At 37.5% G+C, this 18,164-nt stretch overlaps 2 protein-coding genes across 2 annotated transcripts in view; both read left to right on the forward strand.

Annotated features, from left to right (window-relative positions):
- The window catches only part of LOC135198438 (TBC1 domain family member 12-like), a 156,426-nt gene that overhangs the window by 63,306 nt on the left and 74,956 nt on the right, over positions 1 to 18,164 (forward strand). The window lies entirely within an intron of this gene.
- LOC135198439 (TBC1 domain family member 14-like) lies at positions 5,510 to 17,181 on the forward strand. The gene is made up of 7 exons (XM_064225986.1): positions 5,510 to 5,603; positions 11,478 to 11,619; positions 13,127 to 13,244; positions 14,760 to 14,891; positions 16,260 to 16,410; positions 16,512 to 16,712; positions 16,876 to 17,181. The coding sequence occupies exons 2-7, from the start codon at positions 11,520 to 11,522 to the stop codon at positions 17,164 to 17,166; spliced, it is 993 nt and encodes a 330-aa protein (XP_064082056.1). The 5' UTR covers positions 5,510 to 5,603; positions 11,478 to 11,519; the 3' UTR covers positions 17,167 to 17,181.

Consider the following 18,164-nt stretch of genomic DNA (forward strand, 5'->3'; position numbering starts at 1 on the left):
TGCACAGAACCAGTACAAAAAGAGGCATGATTCAGTGGCAAAAGCCCTCCACTGGAGCCTGTGCAAGAAACATCAGCTACCTTGCAGTTAATAAGTGGTACGAGCACCAACCTGAGGAGTGATAGAAAACGATCACGCAAAGATCCTCTGGGACTATGGTATCAGAACGGATAGGGTGATACGTGCAAACAGACCAGACGTGACGTTGATTGACAAAGTCAAGAAGAAAGTATCACTCATTGATGTCGCAATACCATGGGACACCAGAGTTGAAGAGAAAGAGTGGGAAAAAAATGGATAAGTATCAAGATCTGAAAAATAGAAATAAGAAGGATATGGGATATGCCAGTGGAAATCGTACCTATAATCATAGGAGCACTAGGCACGATCCCAAGATCCCTGAAAAGGAATCTAGAAAAAACTAGAGGCTGAAGTAGCTCCAGGACTCATGCAGAAGAGTTGGATCCTAGAAACGGCACACACAGTAAGAAAAGTGATGGACTCCTAAGGAGGCAGGATGCAACCCGGAACCCCACACTATAAATACCACCCAGTCGAATTGGAGGACTGTGATAGAGTTAATAATAATAATAATAATAATAATAATAATAATAATAATAATAATAATATTTTAGGTAGAAGACCGTCTCTCAAACATGTTCTAATGAAGGAGATTGCTGCTTCAGCTGCATTTATTTTATTGAAGTTCTTTTCTATTCTTCTTATCGCTGTTCAGGTTGGCGAGTAACGCGCCTATCCGATACATATGAAAAGTCAATATACATGAACTTCGTAAAAATTCGTTTTTCAGTTTTTCTTGAACTTTTCATATGTGTCGAATAGGCGCGTTACTCGTCAACCTAAACAGTACTGAAATAATAATAATAATAATAATAATAATAATAATAATTAATAAAGGTGATTAAGAGGGCATTGATGACTCATCTTTCCAAGCCCCATAGCTTTTTGATAACTATCAGATTCCCATCGGGGACACTCCCATAGATAATGGTGGCCTTTACGATAGGCCGCAGGTGACCTTATCTCAGATATTGCCTCGCCTAGATTGATGGCGTTAATACCTGAATCTCATGGTATGGATTAACTATAAAATGGATGACGATATCAGAGTAACTATTGATATAGTATTTGTGAACGTTTATGAGTACGAAGCTCCTGTTAGCGCGCCTCAGAGCATTTCATAGAGGAGTGAGAGATGTTTATTTCTGGTGATAGAAGTTCACTCTCGACGTGGTTCGGAAGTCACGTAAAGCCGTTGGTCCCGTTGCTGAATAACCACTGGTTCCATGCAACGTCAAAACACCATACAAACAAACAACGAAGTTGCTGTTAAAGTTGATGCCAGAAGACTAACTATAATAAACTGTAAGTTTAGGTGATTTGATAGTGTCCCTAAATATAGTGATGTTAGTGCGATGGCGATGGCGATGGCGATGATCGTAATAATGCTAACCGTCATCATGAGGTTTCCGAGGAAAAGGAAAGTTACAGAAATCGGGGAAACATAGCAGTAGGAAGCGAATTCTGAAGCCTTTCTGCAGACAGAAATAAACGATTTTGTCAGTGCGGTTTTGAGCATGCGTAAGCGGGCGTCCCACGATCACCCTCTGTTATCGTCGTGCGTATTCCTGTGTTTACAATTTTTCCGCAAGTGTTGTGTACTATAGCCTTGGTGCTCTTGCTACCGAAACCTTTAGGTTGTTCGTGTGTGCATTTACATGCTGGGTGTATGTCAGTATACATGGGTGTATACTGTGTTTATTTGTATACTGAGTGTTGTACGTATACATACATATAGGCGTATATTGTGTATATATACGAGCGAAATTTCAAGTTGATCGTTTGGATATTGGCTTTTAGCTTCATGCCTGAAACCTTTCCTTTTACGTGAGTATAATGTAAGAAATTTTTTGATGTAACATATAGGTATGTGTGTATATATATATATATATATATATACTATATATATATATATATATATATATATATATATCTATATATAATTAATATAATATGTGTATGTCTATGTGTGTAAACAAAATCAACGTAGGTAGGTACCATTCAGATTCACGTCTTGCTACACAGCCACCTCAGCCGTGGGTAGAAAGTAATTATAAACCTGCGATGATAATCAAAAGCGTAGACGAAGATAACGAGATGGTGATTGGGAGAGCGCTCATGCGCATACCGCATCTCATGAAGGCGAATGACGTCACGCCCACCAGGAGGGAGGAATTCGTTATAAGGTCCTCGGCCGTCGGTGGCGATACCAGACTCTCGATGTGTCGTGCTTTTAGTATAATTGTTCGCGTCTTTTTGAAATTTTTTTTTTTTTTTTTTTTTCCTTCAATGAAGTTTATTGATGAGTGATTTATCGAATGTGATTTACAGCTGTGACCCGTTGCTGACTATAATTGTTTGATTTATGTCGTTGAATGGCGTCACAGTAACAGCGTGTGTCGTGCTTTTAGTATAATTGTTCGCGTCTTTTAGAAATTTGATTTTTTTTTTTCCTTTAATGAAGTTTACTGATAAGTGATTTATCGAATGTGATTTACAGCTGTGACCCATTGGTAACTATAATTGTTTTATTTATGTCGTTGAATGGCGTTACAGCAACAGCGTGCGTCGTTCTTTTAGGATAACTATTCTCGTATGTGTGAAGTTTAACATTGATTCTTTTTTGTCATTTACTGTTTACTGACGAGTGATTCATCTTATGTGATTTACACTGGTAACTTCTCGTTTGATTTATGTCGGGTGTTTATACCCTTGGGAGTACTTGGATAAAGAGGCTTTCCACTGGAATTTTTATGATTGGCTGATCGAGGCTTCTGTCAACATTGGTCCTCCGAGCGTTGCGTAAGTTTTTGGCGTTCGTGTTTGCTCTCTAATAACCCTCTTGTGAAATAATGTTTATATATGTATATATATATATATATATATATATATATATATATATATATATATATATATATATATTACTCTTGTCACTATAAATCAATAGTATTAGGTTCCATGTAACCTATATGTTATTTATTTCTGTTCAGTGGTCAAAAGTTTTTTTTACGAGTGTCTGAAAGTTTTTATATTGTATTAAGCATTATAACGTTTCGTTATTATTAGGGTTTGTCAGTTTTATTTATTTCTGTTCAGTAATGTCATGACTTTTTTCCCATTAATAATATAAATTTTATTCTATTCTGTTTGCATATCTTAATAACGAGTAACTTTATTAAATCCCGACCATCAAGTATATATAGGCCATAAGTGTCTTATGAGGTCTAAGTGAACTACTGAATTTTGTTCATATAATTTTTATTCCTGCTTGCCGTGTGAAATTTTTGGATCAGAAATTCGCGTTGGACTGTGGAGCTGTCTCCCTGGTTGGTATGGTGTTTGCGTCCCACCTCGGTGGTCGCGGGTTCGATTCTCGGCCATTCCATTGAGGAGTGAGAGATGTGTATTTCTGGTGATAGAAGTTCACTCTCGACGTGGTTCGGAAGTCACGCAAAGCCGTTGGTTCCCGTTGCTGAATAACCACTGGTTCCACGCAACGTAAAAACACCATACAAACAAACAAACAAACCCTGAGGATCATGTGGAATAGAAACCTCAAAAGTTAAAAGGGATGATGCAACGCTTTATTAGCCAAAAGCAATTCTCGTTGTATTTTACAATTTACTTACATTTTGCTCTATTTATATATAAATGTTTGTTTATTTTTTCTTTACCAGTAACTGAGCTATTCTTTATGTATTTCCTATTACCTTCTGCTACTTCTTTTCATGAACACCATAATATTATTAACTTTGGAAGTTTGAATGATAATAATAATAGTAATGATAATAATAATCTTTATTTCATATTACCTTCTGTTACTTCTTTCAAATGAATACCGCATTCTTTCGAATCTTAAATTTCAAATCAGTGGCACCCAGTTGGCCTTGTTACCACACGAATAGGGTTCATCTTCTGAATAGCAATAATAATAAGGCTAATATTAACTCCCATTATCTGTTATAGTCAGATGTTTCCGGTGTGTGCCTCACTGCACGTCAACCCGTTTAGTGTCTTTGCTGTGTTCGATTACGCTTAGGTTTTCTATCATAATTGTGTGTTTTGTGAAGCTGTGAAAAGCTTGATTTGAGTGGGATTTGCGTTGATTGATCTCTCGTATACCCCTGTAGGGATTAGTGCCGTCCGTGCACCTCACGCGGTGAACTGTAGGCATTACTCAGTTAAGGTTCATTGCGTCATCGCTTCGGCCCCTACGTGCAACCACTTTCATTCCTTTTACTAGAAGAAGTAGTAGTAGTAGCAGTAGTAGTAGTAGTAGTGACATAATTCAGAACTCCTGCCTTTCCTCTTCCTGAGAAAATAGAGCACTAAGTAGAAATGAAAAGATCAACGTATGAAATCAGTTCAACTGGTGCTGCCATTCTTTTCAACAGAACCTGTTTAAAAGAGGGTCTACTCCCTTCGTGTATGATTGAAAGTATAAGAGGTGAAATAAAGATGAATTAAAGCCTGCGAAAGTCAATTGAATTACTGAAAAGTAAGGTTATTCAGCCAGTGAATAGGCTATATGCTTGAACTCACAAATTATTACTCTTTGTAGTTAGCTAGAGACAAAGTGTGCTTATGCCAGCACGGTTGTAAGGTGTGAGAATAAGTGGAAGGCCTGGTTTAGACCTAAAGGTTCATGCTAACCAACATTAAAATGTGTTTAGAAAAGATTTTAAGCCTAACAGCCTTCCTGCATAATGACTAGGCCTATTTTTCTATTGCGCAAACTCGTAACGCATTTGTAACTAAATAGTTGATAGGCCTAGACCACGGTCTAGTAAGACCTAGGCCTACTTCTCAACAGGCTTCTGTAACTTAACAGACCCAACTCATTTTTAATCGCATGGACTAACTGGCGTCACGCAGCTGAGAGGCTTATCAGTTAGATAGATTCGCGCATATATCTACGGTAAACCGTAATCTAATCGGGAAAAATATGCATTGTTTCGTGGAGGGAATGGAAAGGACGGTATTCACTTGTCACGAACAATTGACAATCGATTATTTCTGAAGCGCAATTAACGATAGCGAGTGTTGGTGTAGCACTCGTATCAAGTGTGGGAGGAAAGTGCCATGCGATCCTCCGCCTCTGGCAAAGAGCCGCTCGGAAAAGCGTTACTGACGCAGTTTAGCACTTCTATGTAAGTTGCGGCACGGTCGAATAGAAGCAGCGATTGTTCTAAGTAAAGTGGTATTGGTTACGCTAGTGACTTATTGGTAACAACATTCGTGAATTATTAAGATCATTTTATGTGAATTTTTCCATTGACTCAGTTTCGTATCGTAAGTTAACTCCTCTTCTTTTTAACTTCCAGAAACCTATTTTCGTGGCGTCACAAAGATGGAGGAAGCAATGGGAGCGACGGCGTCTCTTCCACGTCCTCTTCGCCGATCCCTCGCGCCCCGATCCGGGTTCGTCGCCTGTGTCGGGCACTACTTCCACCTCCTCCTCCCCGGGCTGGAGGATCTTCTCCAGGCCTTCTCCGAGGGCTCCGAGGTCACCTGATATCAAGGTAACGACCCCCTTTCCTTTATTTACCTTATTATTCAATGTATTGGGAGGTTTGGGCTACCCAAATGGTGTACTAGTACAATATAGTGGGACTGTAGTTATAATAGATTCACATCAACCGTGCATTTGATGTCTAGGCCCCGTCCCTTACGACGCTCCTGATTGGCTGTTTATAAGCCAGTCACAGGGCTGGAAAGTCTCAGTCTCTCTCGAGGGTTCACATGGGTAGGACGTATGTTCCACTTCTCCTGAGGAGCGGTGGAACATACATCCTGCTTATGTGAATGCTCGAGAGAGGACAGTTTCCAGCCCTGTGATTGGCTTATCAACAGTCAATCAGGAGCGTCGTAAGGGACTGGCCTAGACATCAAATGCACGGTTGATGTGAATCTACTATAGTATGATAGTGTGTGATAAGGTGATTTATTTTGCTTTGGTTGTGGCTTGGCCCTGATGGGAGAATGTGAGATTCTGGAGCCTCGGATGAGAGGAATATGAGGTGTGGACGTATTAAGAGCTATGTTAACATAGTGACAAATGTGTCTGAATAAAAGGGCTTTATTGTTTAATGTATGGGGAGGTTTGAGCTACCCAGATAGTGTAAATCTTAATGGAAGTATAGTCAGTATAAATGCGATAAGCTTAGTTACTGTTTTGGATGTGGTTTGGTCCTGACTGGAAACTGTGAGATTCTAAAGCCTCTGAAGAGCGAGGGTGGCGTATTACAGGCTGATTTGACATAATGATAAAGGTACTTTGTTCTTTATTTTCTTTATTATTCTCTATATTGGGAGGTTTGAGCTACCCAAACGGTGCAGTCATAAAGGAAAGGTAGTCAGTATGCGATGAATTCTTGCTTTGGATGCGGTTTGCTCCCGATGGGAGAATGTGAGATCCCAAATCCTCAGATAAGGGGTATATGAGGTCTGGATGCGTTAAAAGCCATGTTGACTTAGTGACAAATGTATTTGATGAATAAAACGTACTTTATTATTCAGAATACATTAGTCTGTTTTAAGTTGAGTCAGTAGTGCGCAATATATACAAGGTTCTCGTGCTACTGATGAGGACCCAGTTCAACTAAGTACTTGAGAGTAAAAGAATATAAAAACCATTCTATTACATACAAAAATATTTCGTGTTTGATCCCTAACCTCTCATTAGATAGTACAGTATTTGAAATAATAAGTGTGTGCTTTAGAATTGTTTTATATATAGTAGATGATTAAGTTTGCATGCTGCGTGTATGTGTTTGTGTGTGTCTTGATGTGCAAGTAACGTGTGTATGCTGGTTATTTTGATCATGTTGCAATATAAAAAACGGGATTATGAAAATTTATTTTTTTAAAGAAAATGCACAACTTTCTACTATGGGTTTCAGAGGCAGTGCAAGCACGTTTTTGGGCAATAACTCTGTAACGAACACTCTTATCAGAACGAGATTTTGCTTTAGTGTATTACACCCAGTGCCGTAATTTATAAGGGTATCGTGAATCACTAATTGTAAAGAATAAAGACGCTTGTCCCTGTACCAAGAGGCAAAAACTCCCTTAGCCAGAAATGGATACGTACGAACACAAGAATAAAAAAGCTCCACCTACCCTCTCCCCCACCTCCACTGGCCACCCCTGTCCTTCCTTCCTTCTTCCTTCCTTCTCTCTCTCTGAAAAAGTTGTTTCAGTTTAAACTTATTTTCTATTATTTTTCTATCTATCTATCTATTTATCTAATAATATACATTGTTGATATATCTAACGACCCAGTTGGTTGTTAGATGCCAGTTGACTGATTTATTTATGCACTGATCCCGTCATCTCTCTCTCTCTCTCTCTCTCTCTGAAAGATATGTGAATTTATGGTGGAGCAGTAAAACAATAGACGCTATGATTTATGGTAAGGCGACTGTTTTATGTGCATCACTATAATCAAGGGTTTAACTCTAATGAATGTTCGGTAGAAAGGCTCAATTTTTATTTGTAACACAAAGTAACTATAACCAGTTACCTATTCAAACCAATCTGAAAGCAATTGGCGACTTTTTCATGGCTAAAAAGGTAGAAAAGTTCCGTGACAAACGAATTCTGCAACCGTGCCGACAGTCAAGTTCCGTGGTGGCCATATCTTCTTCACCTTCGTAATACAAGTACTATATTGCTGATACCCTGAGTCCACGTGAGGATTACGAAGGTAACCAACCGCGAGTAGAACAGTCACTGTACCATAAATCATAGTGTCTATGGTTTAACTGATCCACCATACATTCAGATATCTCTCACTCTAATAACCATTTACAGTAGGCACCACTATCATAGAAAGAGAGAGAGAGAGAGAGAGATGAGTGGATCAGTGTATAAATATACCAGTCAATAGCAGGTAACAACAGAGTGAATCGTTAGATATATCTACCAATGTAAACTATTATTAGATAGATATATAGAAAAAAATCTTACGAAATATGTTTAAACTGAAGTAACTTTCAGAGAGAGAGAGAGAGAGAGAGAGAGGTGAGTGGATCAATCCATAAATAAATCAGTCAACTGGCAGCTAACAACCGACTGGATCGTTAGATATATACAATGTATATTATTAGATAGATAGATAGATAGAAAAATCTTAGAAAATAAGTTTAAACTGAAGCAACTTTCAGAGAGAGAAAGGGGCGAGGGAAAGAAGGACGGGGGTGGCGGTGGAGGTGGGGGGAGAGGGTAGGTGGAGCTTTTTACTGCTGCGTTCGTATCCATTTCTGGATAACGGAGTTTTTTGTTTCTTGGTACAAGGACAAGAGTCGTTATTCTTTACGATTAGTGATTCACGATACCCTTATAAATTACGGCACTGGGTGTAATACACTATAGCAAAATCTCGTTCTGATACGAGTGTTCGTTACAGAAATATTGCCAAAAAAACGTGCTTGCACTGTCTCTGAAACCCATAGTAATTACCAAAACTAATCAGAGATCTTTCAGACTCGGTTTTGATACAAGAAGAAATTATTGTCATTTATTATTTTTTCATGAAAAAGTATTGAATTCAATAACGAAGTTCTCTCTCACAAAAAAAGAAAGTAGACAGAAAACATATTTCGTTTTCGACGCTCAGTTGACACGTACTATTAGGATCTTTCTCTTTTAAGGAGAAATATTAAACATTTTCGGTAATGCGATGCGAACGCAGGACTCGTTTTCGCACGGAATAGACGTCGTCTTCTTCTTCTTGAAGTTTGAGTAAGAACTTTAGGAATTATGGGAAGTCTTGTCGAGTGAGAAAATGGTCGAATGTTCTCGTAGCTGTTCGTGTCAAGTTGTCAGGCTCTGATTGACATCTTTCCACGAACGCTTGTGACATCGAAGAATGTAATGGTTTTTGGATAGTTTTTGTAGAATGATATGGCGCTCTCCTCTCTCTCTCTCTCTCTATGTATGTATATATATATATATATATATATATATATATATATATACATACATTATATATATATATATATATATATATATATATATATTTTATTGAAGGGTGTCTTACAAAACTGCAGCTTCAGTTCTTGAGCAGAATTAAATGTTACGTAAACTAAACATATCCACTTGTCGGGCGAACCTTTGCAAACAACAAGACTTGAAATTGAAGTTGTGACAGATTTCATTAGCAAAAATATGCATTATCGACAGGTGACGAAAGATACATTATTTTTTAAATTGGTTGAACCAGTTACCCATATGTCCACTTTATTGTTTTTTCTAGAGAATTACAGGTCACTTTCAAGTAGCATAGGCGTAACCGGAATTAGAAAGAATTTCAGGAAATGACTAGAGTACATCGTAATAATGCAAGTGAGAATTGACTTTACAGAACAGGTTGTTAAAACATAAATAAGGCTTCCATTTTATATCTGGACTGGTGATCGACAGATCGATCACAAGCAGTCTTGAGAAACGTTTGGCTCCTGTAATTGATTATAGAAAATAGGTTATTAAATCGTAACAAAAGCCTCGGTTTTATATCGGGATGGGTGTTAAAAAAGATGACAAAAATGGCCTTCAGATGTTGTTATCATTTGTTTGTGTTTGGAACTATGATTGATTAGGAAAGAATTCAGTGTAACCTTTTCACTCGAGTTTAGAAGAAATCTTAGTTATATTTAATAGTGTAAATGACGAGTGATTTTAGGTAACACAGTTTCTTGAATCACAACACAGACTTCGGTTTTATGCCGGGATGGGCAGGTGACCAGATTTTGAAAATTGAAATAAGGGACACCTTCATTGGAGAGGTAGTTGAACAATATTGACAACTTTTACGTGAAGTTACGCACGCAGTGGAGTAGTCAGCGCGAAGTCTTTCTCAGCTCGGTCCAGATTTTCCAGGACCTACTTCATTGACTTTTCTTTTGTTTTAAAGAGGGTTCATTGTAGATTTTGTTACAAACAGTTGTTCATTACATGTGTCAAAGCATTACAATATTGCAATCAAGCATTGTTGCCAATTTTGGGCAGCCGCCTTTACCCCGTATTTGCAAAAATTTCACTAGTATAATGTATTTTTTTTTTCAAAATATGAAAATACGGGACCAAAAGCGTCCCGTGGAGGGTCGATACGGGACACAGGACAAATGTCATAAATATGGGACAATCCCGGATGGGTGATATAAAGTTCATAAAATGGTCTCTAAACGTTTTCATTATTTATACGTGCCTGGAACCCTGATTGAGTAAGACAGACTGCAAAATCTGAAAAGTTTAACAGCAATTCTTGTCCGTTTCATTGATGAATAGGCTATAGCCTACATAAAATAAATCCTCGTCCGTTTCACTTATGAATTACCTACGTAAATTAAATCCGTGTCCATTTCACTTATGAAATAACCTACGTAAAATAAATCCTCGTCCGTTTCACTTATGTAGCCTACGTTAAATGAATCATGTCCGTTTCACTTATGAATAGCCTACGTACGATTCCCGCTTACTTTTTTGACGCGGACTGTGACCACGTTACAGTAAATATTAATTTGTTCACACTGGAATACGATTTCGTAAATTAAGTTCCTCAGTGCAAGGAAACGCTAAGCCAGCTCGGGTCATGAGTGACTTATAGGCCTAACCAACCCTTAGGATTTTTCTAGTCAGGTCAGTCACAGCCGCAGCTACGAAAGCGTAGGTGTGTATTCCTGTAGGTACGTAAAAAGTAATACTTGACCGTGACGTGGTCACATTCTGCGTTAAGTTGTCATGATTTGTATGTAGGCTACTCATAAAGCAGTGAAGCTAACAAGGATTTCTTTTGAACGTAAATGTATTAGCTACACCTTGCAGTCTTTCTTAATCAATTGCAGTTCCAAGCATGTGTAAATAATGAAAACATTTGGAGGAGGATGTTTTGTGGTCTGTTAAGTTTATATCATCCATCCCGATGTAAAAATGAAGCCCTTTATTATGATTTAATAACCTGTTGGGTAAAATCACATTTTCATTCCCAATAATTTATGAAACACACCATTTATGTTCTTGGAAAAATACAGATCTTTAAAATCCGGTATATTTTTCCTCCCATTCAACCTAATTTTCGACCATAAATATAGTTGTATTCTCTTTAAATCAGTATTCTAGCCATGTGTTATGAACTCGCTCACTCTCTATCTCTATCTCTTAGCGCCTCAGTGGCTTGGTTGGTATGGTGTTGGTGTCCCACCTCTGTGGTCGCGGGTTCAATTCTCGGCCATTCCATTGAGGAGTGAGAGAAGTGTATTTCTGGTGATAGAAGTTCATTCTTGATGTGGTTCGGAAGTCTCGTAAAGCCGTTGGTCCCGTTGCTGAATAACCACTGGTTCCATGCAACGTAAAAGCACCATATAAACAAACAAACTCTCTATCTCTTTCCTCAGGCACGTAACAGCGAGTTGGAAGCAGGGAGCGTTGGTTTGATCATGGAGAATAGGCCCAATAACCTACCAGCGAAGACTGCTTATGAACAACTCAAGCACAAACAGGAGTACCAGCAGATGGTGTCTGCAGCCAAGAAGAAAGGTGGTTATTATTATTACTATTAATTTATTATTATTATTATTATTGCTGTCAGTGAGGTGCACTTTTGGTATTACTTAAGGTTATTTGTAGTGTCCTTTAGGCCCCTAGTTTCAACTCCCTTTCATTTCTTTTATTTTACTGTACCTCCGTTCATTTTCTATCATTTCCATCTTGCATTCCACTTGCCTAGGAACGATTTTTCACGTGGGGGTTAGTGACGTCAGTGCAGCATCCCCTTCATTCCTTTTACTGTAACTCCGTTCATATTACTTTTCGTCTGTCTTGATATCCACCCTCTGTTAACAATTGTTTTCCTCATGTTGCATCTTTCAAACCTAACTGCTCTCAATTCCCTTCCAGTGCTGAATGACCTCATAGGTCCCAGCATTGGGCCTTTGGTCTGAACTCTGTGTTCCTATATTCGTAACAAACAACTGTTTCAACATTATTCTCAGTGCTGAATGACTGCATAGGTCCCAGTGCTTGGCCTTTAGCCTAAATTTTATATTCCAAACATAAGTCTTAAAGAGAAGTGCTTTACACTGGATTGCTGTCAGTGTTGAACACTAAGAAGAATGAGCAGAAATTTGTAAATAAAATTTTTTTTAAGTATTTCAGAAAATTCCTAGTATGTTAACTCAGAAAAGTTATTTTTATATAAAAATATATGGTACTTCTCACTATTGAGAATATACTCTCTAGGTATGCTTTTGGATCATGTTGCTTTTCCCCTTCATATCGGGAGTGGACAGATGTCCTATGCCTGAAAACACATTTTGAAACTTGCTCATATTGTCACATTCAGTTGTCCATGCTTGCCTCAAACTGAATATTCATTATTACTGGTAAACTGAATGACACATTTGTGATGGAGGAATTCTACTTTACTTAATCTATTTGTTTTCTTTTGAATTTTAATCCCCAGGTTTTTCAAATACATATATTTGTTTAAATCCCAGAAGGTTAGGCATTTTCACTCACATTTCACCTCTCACCAACAAATGACATTCCTCTCTCTCTCTCTCTCTCTCTCTCTCTCTCTCTCTCTCATATACACACATGCACACACACACATAATGTAACAATTAATGAAGGTAATTTAATACTACCAATTTAAATTCCAGCTGTACCCAGTAATTGATGTCTATCTATCCAGCCCTTTTGAACTTTTACAACATTGGGAATGCATGTTTGTTATACAAACATGCCTTCTATCTTTTGTAACCATCTCCTTTGTCTTGTTTCTGTCCTTGCCTGTCCAAGAACTTATCCTTTGGGCCATTTCATAAAAAGTCCAGAAATTATTTAAGTGGTAGAGTCTATACTAGAATAATGACAATATCAAGTCCTTATTTTATGCTACTGTACTTTCATATATTTTACTATCAAACCTTACTTTTTTTTATGACCAGTTTTTATGAATATACCATAATAAAAGTCTTGACATTTGCAATGCTCATTCATGAGTCTAGTAAGAGATGCTGAATTGGAATCCTCTCCTTTGCAGAATTACGTGAAGCAAAGGAAAGAAAAAAGGCCCAGGCCAACCTTCAACGCCAGGAGGAGCAGCTGGCAGCTGCTGTTGCCACTTGGAATAACGATTTCCTTCCCAAATGGGAAACTATGTGAGTTGGCTATTATTACATTCGTCATGTGGAGTATAGTATGGTGGTTGGTTTAGAATAAGGCGGCCTTATATGGACATATGTTTGCATAAAGGTATGTAGCCTGTACGTGTGGTAAGTTGTTACAGGGATTAGGAGGTGCTGTAAGGACCTAAGGGAACAAATGCAGGGTAGGGAGTCAGGGCTGCTGTAGGCCTAGTAGGCATATCTATAGTAGGATTTCACAGGGAGTACTGTGACTTAACCAGACTTAGCACCCCAATAGGGGATAGACAGGAATTTGCATTTATTTTATTTTTCAAATGGTATGGGCGGCTTCATAAATATTGCAGTGTTCTTATGAAGAAAAGTTAAAAAACAAGGGACAAGGAGAGCATTGGTCAACAGTGAAAGAAAGGAAATAGACCTGCTTCTTCAAGTGTGGTTATTTCATTGCTTTCAGTCTGATTTGAAGTGGAAATTAAGTGAACAGGATTGCACATCATGCTTATGATTGTGTCAGGTTCAGCTGGTCTGTATAAACAACCAAAAGTCAGTAGAGAATGGAGCTTTACATCTATTATATTTTTAAGATTGAAATTGTAGTTGGCCTGACTTCCTGTTGTGCTTTTAAATGAAGAACACATAGAATAGGCGCATTTCATGTATTAATTTTGTACTGTAGGATTTTTTGTCTAAATTTACACTGACTAGACATGTTTCCATGTTGATGGCTGTCAGTTCCAGTGTCAAGTAATGTTATAGGATAAAAGGTAGAGGTTATTTGTAACTTGCAGATTGACTCTGCAATATTTAAGATTAAAATTTTGCATGGCAAAAGACTTCTTGATTGGTGCTAAAGTATTCCCTAATAGGAATGATTTGAATAGAGAATATAGCTGCTTAAAGTTTTTTGAAGTGATAAGATGAAAGTTAGGACTCTCACTGATGACAATATGTCATTTTATTTAGGTAACATGATATTTGTTACAGAAGGATTGCTGGAAATTTTGATGCGTGATAATAATTCCTCTTATTCTAGTAGCTGTATTGCTGAAGTGCAACTACAGTATTTTGAGGCAGTAGGTTCCTGAAGCACAACAAAAATATAAGGTCTACTTTTCATTAAACATTTACTGTTGGTCCCCTCTTCAAACCTTTGGTTAAAAGTACTACTATACAAATGATTCTGATTAGTATTTTATTTGGTATTCCTAATTAGATGAAGAATGCTTTGAAAGATTTTGAAGTAACATTGGTAGTAAAAAATATGTACAACAATTCTCGTTATATGTCATTCATCATGTGAAAACAACATTAATAATGTAGGGGTACTTTTAAATGTGCTGGGAGTAATGTTTGTGTTATTAGTTTGTTACAGTCAAAGAATCAATTTTTCCTAAGCATTCTTCAAAATTTTTCAGAAATATTTCATTAGGAAACATGAGCAAAAAAGTTCTTATAACCTCCAAATAAGAACATGTTAGGGAGAGAAAATTCTTCTCTGAAAACATGCTACTTTTCTATTTGTTCCAGGCATACTCATAAAAAATGCAGAGAGTTGTGGTGGCACGGTCTCCCCTCTTGTGTGCGAGGGAAAGTGTGGAAAATGGCCATTGGGAATGAACTAAACGTAACTGCTCAGTTGTACAATATTATGGTGCAAAGGTAATATATAATCAGAGTCTGTCTCTCTTTTGTTTCAGTGGTTGTTATTGGCTGGAGATCAAGGGAGACTCAATCAGTGTGTAGATTTTAATTTACAAACCTTTAAAGTACTACTAGATTTGCACTAGAGGTCTGGTTGTGCTCCATTCCAATAATGTTACATGAATTTCAATGGAATCATTCAGACTGTCACTCACGGTTTTGCTCTCACTCTAGTCACGGTTCCTTCAAAAAATATTTTGACTGGAACGAGAGCGGAGCGAAAAGAGACTGTGCCAGTGTGAACACAATTCCAATGGTCCTGCAACTCCTGCTCCACTCTAATTGAGATTCAGCCTTCATACAAGCAAGTAGTTTTACCTTTTGTCCCATGAAAAAAAAATGGATGATTAAAAGGAAATCACAATGGGATCATGCAAATGGTAGGAAAATTATTTTAAACAAAGGAGGTTCTTTTTACTCTCATCATCGGTAAGACAAGGAAGGATACAGAGTATGAAATTCTCCTTCACTCTTCCTATCTTGCAACATAGGATGACCCCACAGTCCCCTCTTTCTTTTTCGACTTTGCTATATTTCTTCGTCATCATCAAGAGCAAAGGCGATTATTACCAAATCAGCTTGAGAAAAGTCACACATCTTCCATAGCCAGTGGTGAGACTTCCACTGGTGTTGAGGGAGAGGAAATGATGAGACCGAGAGCGGAGTGAGAGCAGACTAGATGTCTGAACCAACAAGGACCGAGAGCAGAGTGAAAGTGGAACTCGACCGGACCTCTAGTGCAAATCAAGCCTGAGGAGTCTTCTCTTTTGAATACTACGTAAACAAACCAGAAAATTTCTTTTAGCTAAAACTGTCACACCCACATCGACATGGTACTTGTTTAATTAAAACTTCTTGTATGTTCAGGACTGAAATTTACAGCATAGGATAAATGCCATTCTTTCTATGCAGTATAACAGTTTATACACAATATGATACTTAATTCTTATGTACTGGAAAAAATTAATGTTGTCTGGGAAGCGATGCAGAAGTGCAGTTTACCTAAATTATTTTAGTCATTTTTATAATGAATATTGTTTTAAGAAGAAACTAATCTTTAGTTGATAACTGGTGTGCACTATTAATAACTAAAAAACTTCAGCGTTTTTCTACTGTTAGGTGCCTTTAATGCTGGTAAGCATTCACATTTTGTAAATAATGTTTAAACCTTCACACATAAAGGAAGGCATGTGTGAAACAGTCATTAGTGTACTACTGATCATTAAAATTTCTGGCATTGATATTAATATTAGTCCCTGAAAAGAAATATTAAAATAGACATTAAATGAAGTAGTAAACATTGAATTACTTTATCTTTGTTTCCAGGTCAGTGGATAAATTGATAACATTAAGTGAATGTGGAAGTGTGGCTAGCCAAGATGACATCATCAGTGACCCTGGCGACCAAGAAGCAACCATTGACCTCATTCATCTGGATGTATCTCGTACATTTCCACACTTGTGTATATTTCAGAAGGTATTTTTCTATTCTTTTTCCTACTGTTTAAAAAAAAAATTACCATTTTAAATTAGAAATACCATTGTATGCATAATTTAAACCTGATCTTTTTCTTGCAGGGAGGTCCCTATCACGACCCTCTTCACCATATTCTAGGAGCGTATGCCTGCTACCGTCCTGATGTTGGCTACGTACAGGGGATGTCATTTTTAGCTGCTACATTGTTGCTCAACATGGATGAGTCAGACGCATTTATTGCCTTCTCAAACTTACTTAATCGACCAGCCCACATGGCTTTCTTTCGTGTTGATCAACCAATGGTAATGTGGTAGACTGCTTTTCGTCACTAAAAAGAAAATGCCCTGTTTGATAAGTTGAAGTTTTGTCTTGTAAAATCATTCTTCACTGAATTACAAATACAATATCATTACATCCAGAAGATTTCTTAAACAGAATAACTTATCTTTCTTCTCACTTCATCAGATGTGTGCTTATTATCAAACGTATGAAGAGCTGTTAGCTGTAAACCTTCCCTCAGTAGCTGAGCATCTAAAAAATATCGGAGTCACACCTGACTTATATATACTAGACTGGCTCTTAACTGTGTTTTCACGCCCTTTGCCGTTAGATGCTGCTGTTAGAATATGGGATGTATACCTCAGAGATGGGGAGGAGTTTCTATTTCGAGCTGCAATAGGTAAGAGGCATACCATTACTGTTGTCATTTTGAAGACTTCTATTTTTGTTTCAATTTCCATAAATGTTAAATTGTAGATGTAGCTTTCACCAAAACAAACTTCATTGAATGGAACAATCAAATAATAATTCATTAGGTTCTTTGATGCTTCTGCGGTGTTGGAACTTCACAATATTACAGATACATACATAATATAATCAACATTTATGGAGTACACCTGTGTACAGAGTACTACTTAAGTCTAATCTGAAAAAAGCTTAGACAGCAATTGTTAGTTACTTAGTACACATGTACAATTTTAGTGTCAGTAGAATGGGAGTAGAGAAGTATGGTGAATCTATACTTATACACACAGTAAGTTATTGGGTCTGTGAATTTTAACATATGAGGGCATGGAACACGATGATTCAACATTCCAGCTTTTTAGTTATTGAAGGTGATGTGTGTTAGGAAGTCTGATAAGTCACTTGGTTTGTTCAGTTTCTTTAGTAATATTAATCATCATAACAGTAATCTTAAAAGAAGTTTATTGTAGGTGGGAAGCTGATAATTGCATTGGATTTATTAGTTGTTTAGAGGTAACATAGTCATTTCATTATTCAATCTTGTTAATGAGATGAAGCATTCAAGAGATGAGCACATAATGTTGATTGCTAAAATTTCCCCCTCATTTTGGGACCACCTTGACGTGGTGAGGGGGCTCTCAAACCTCAGGAATTTCTTCCTAGGTTCGAACCTAAGAGTCCCATATAACATTATATATTTTTGGGTTAATATTTGTGGATTTTTCCACTTTGGTCAAAGTTTTCCATATCTAATAAGTAAGAAAACATATAGCTTGGATTGAAGTTAAATCTGAAGCTAAATAGTGAGAACCGTGGTAGATCCATCATCTACCTGACAATGGTCGGACCTGGTTTTCCAGGTGGAACTATTCTGTGGAGTTGAACTACGGATTCCAGGGGGCCTTGGTTCTAGGAAAAGAACTCTCAGCATTCTGTCCGGTTTGCCCATAACATGACAAAATTACCCTCAATCCCAATCATACAGCCAACATATCTGGACAGTAAAAAAT

Source organism: Macrobrachium nipponense, chromosome 22 (genome assembly GCF_015104395.2).
Source record: "Macrobrachium nipponense isolate FS-2020 chromosome 22, ASM1510439v2, whole genome shotgun sequence".
Taxonomy (NCBI): domain Eukaryota; kingdom Metazoa; phylum Arthropoda; class Malacostraca; order Decapoda; family Palaemonidae; genus Macrobrachium; species Macrobrachium nipponense.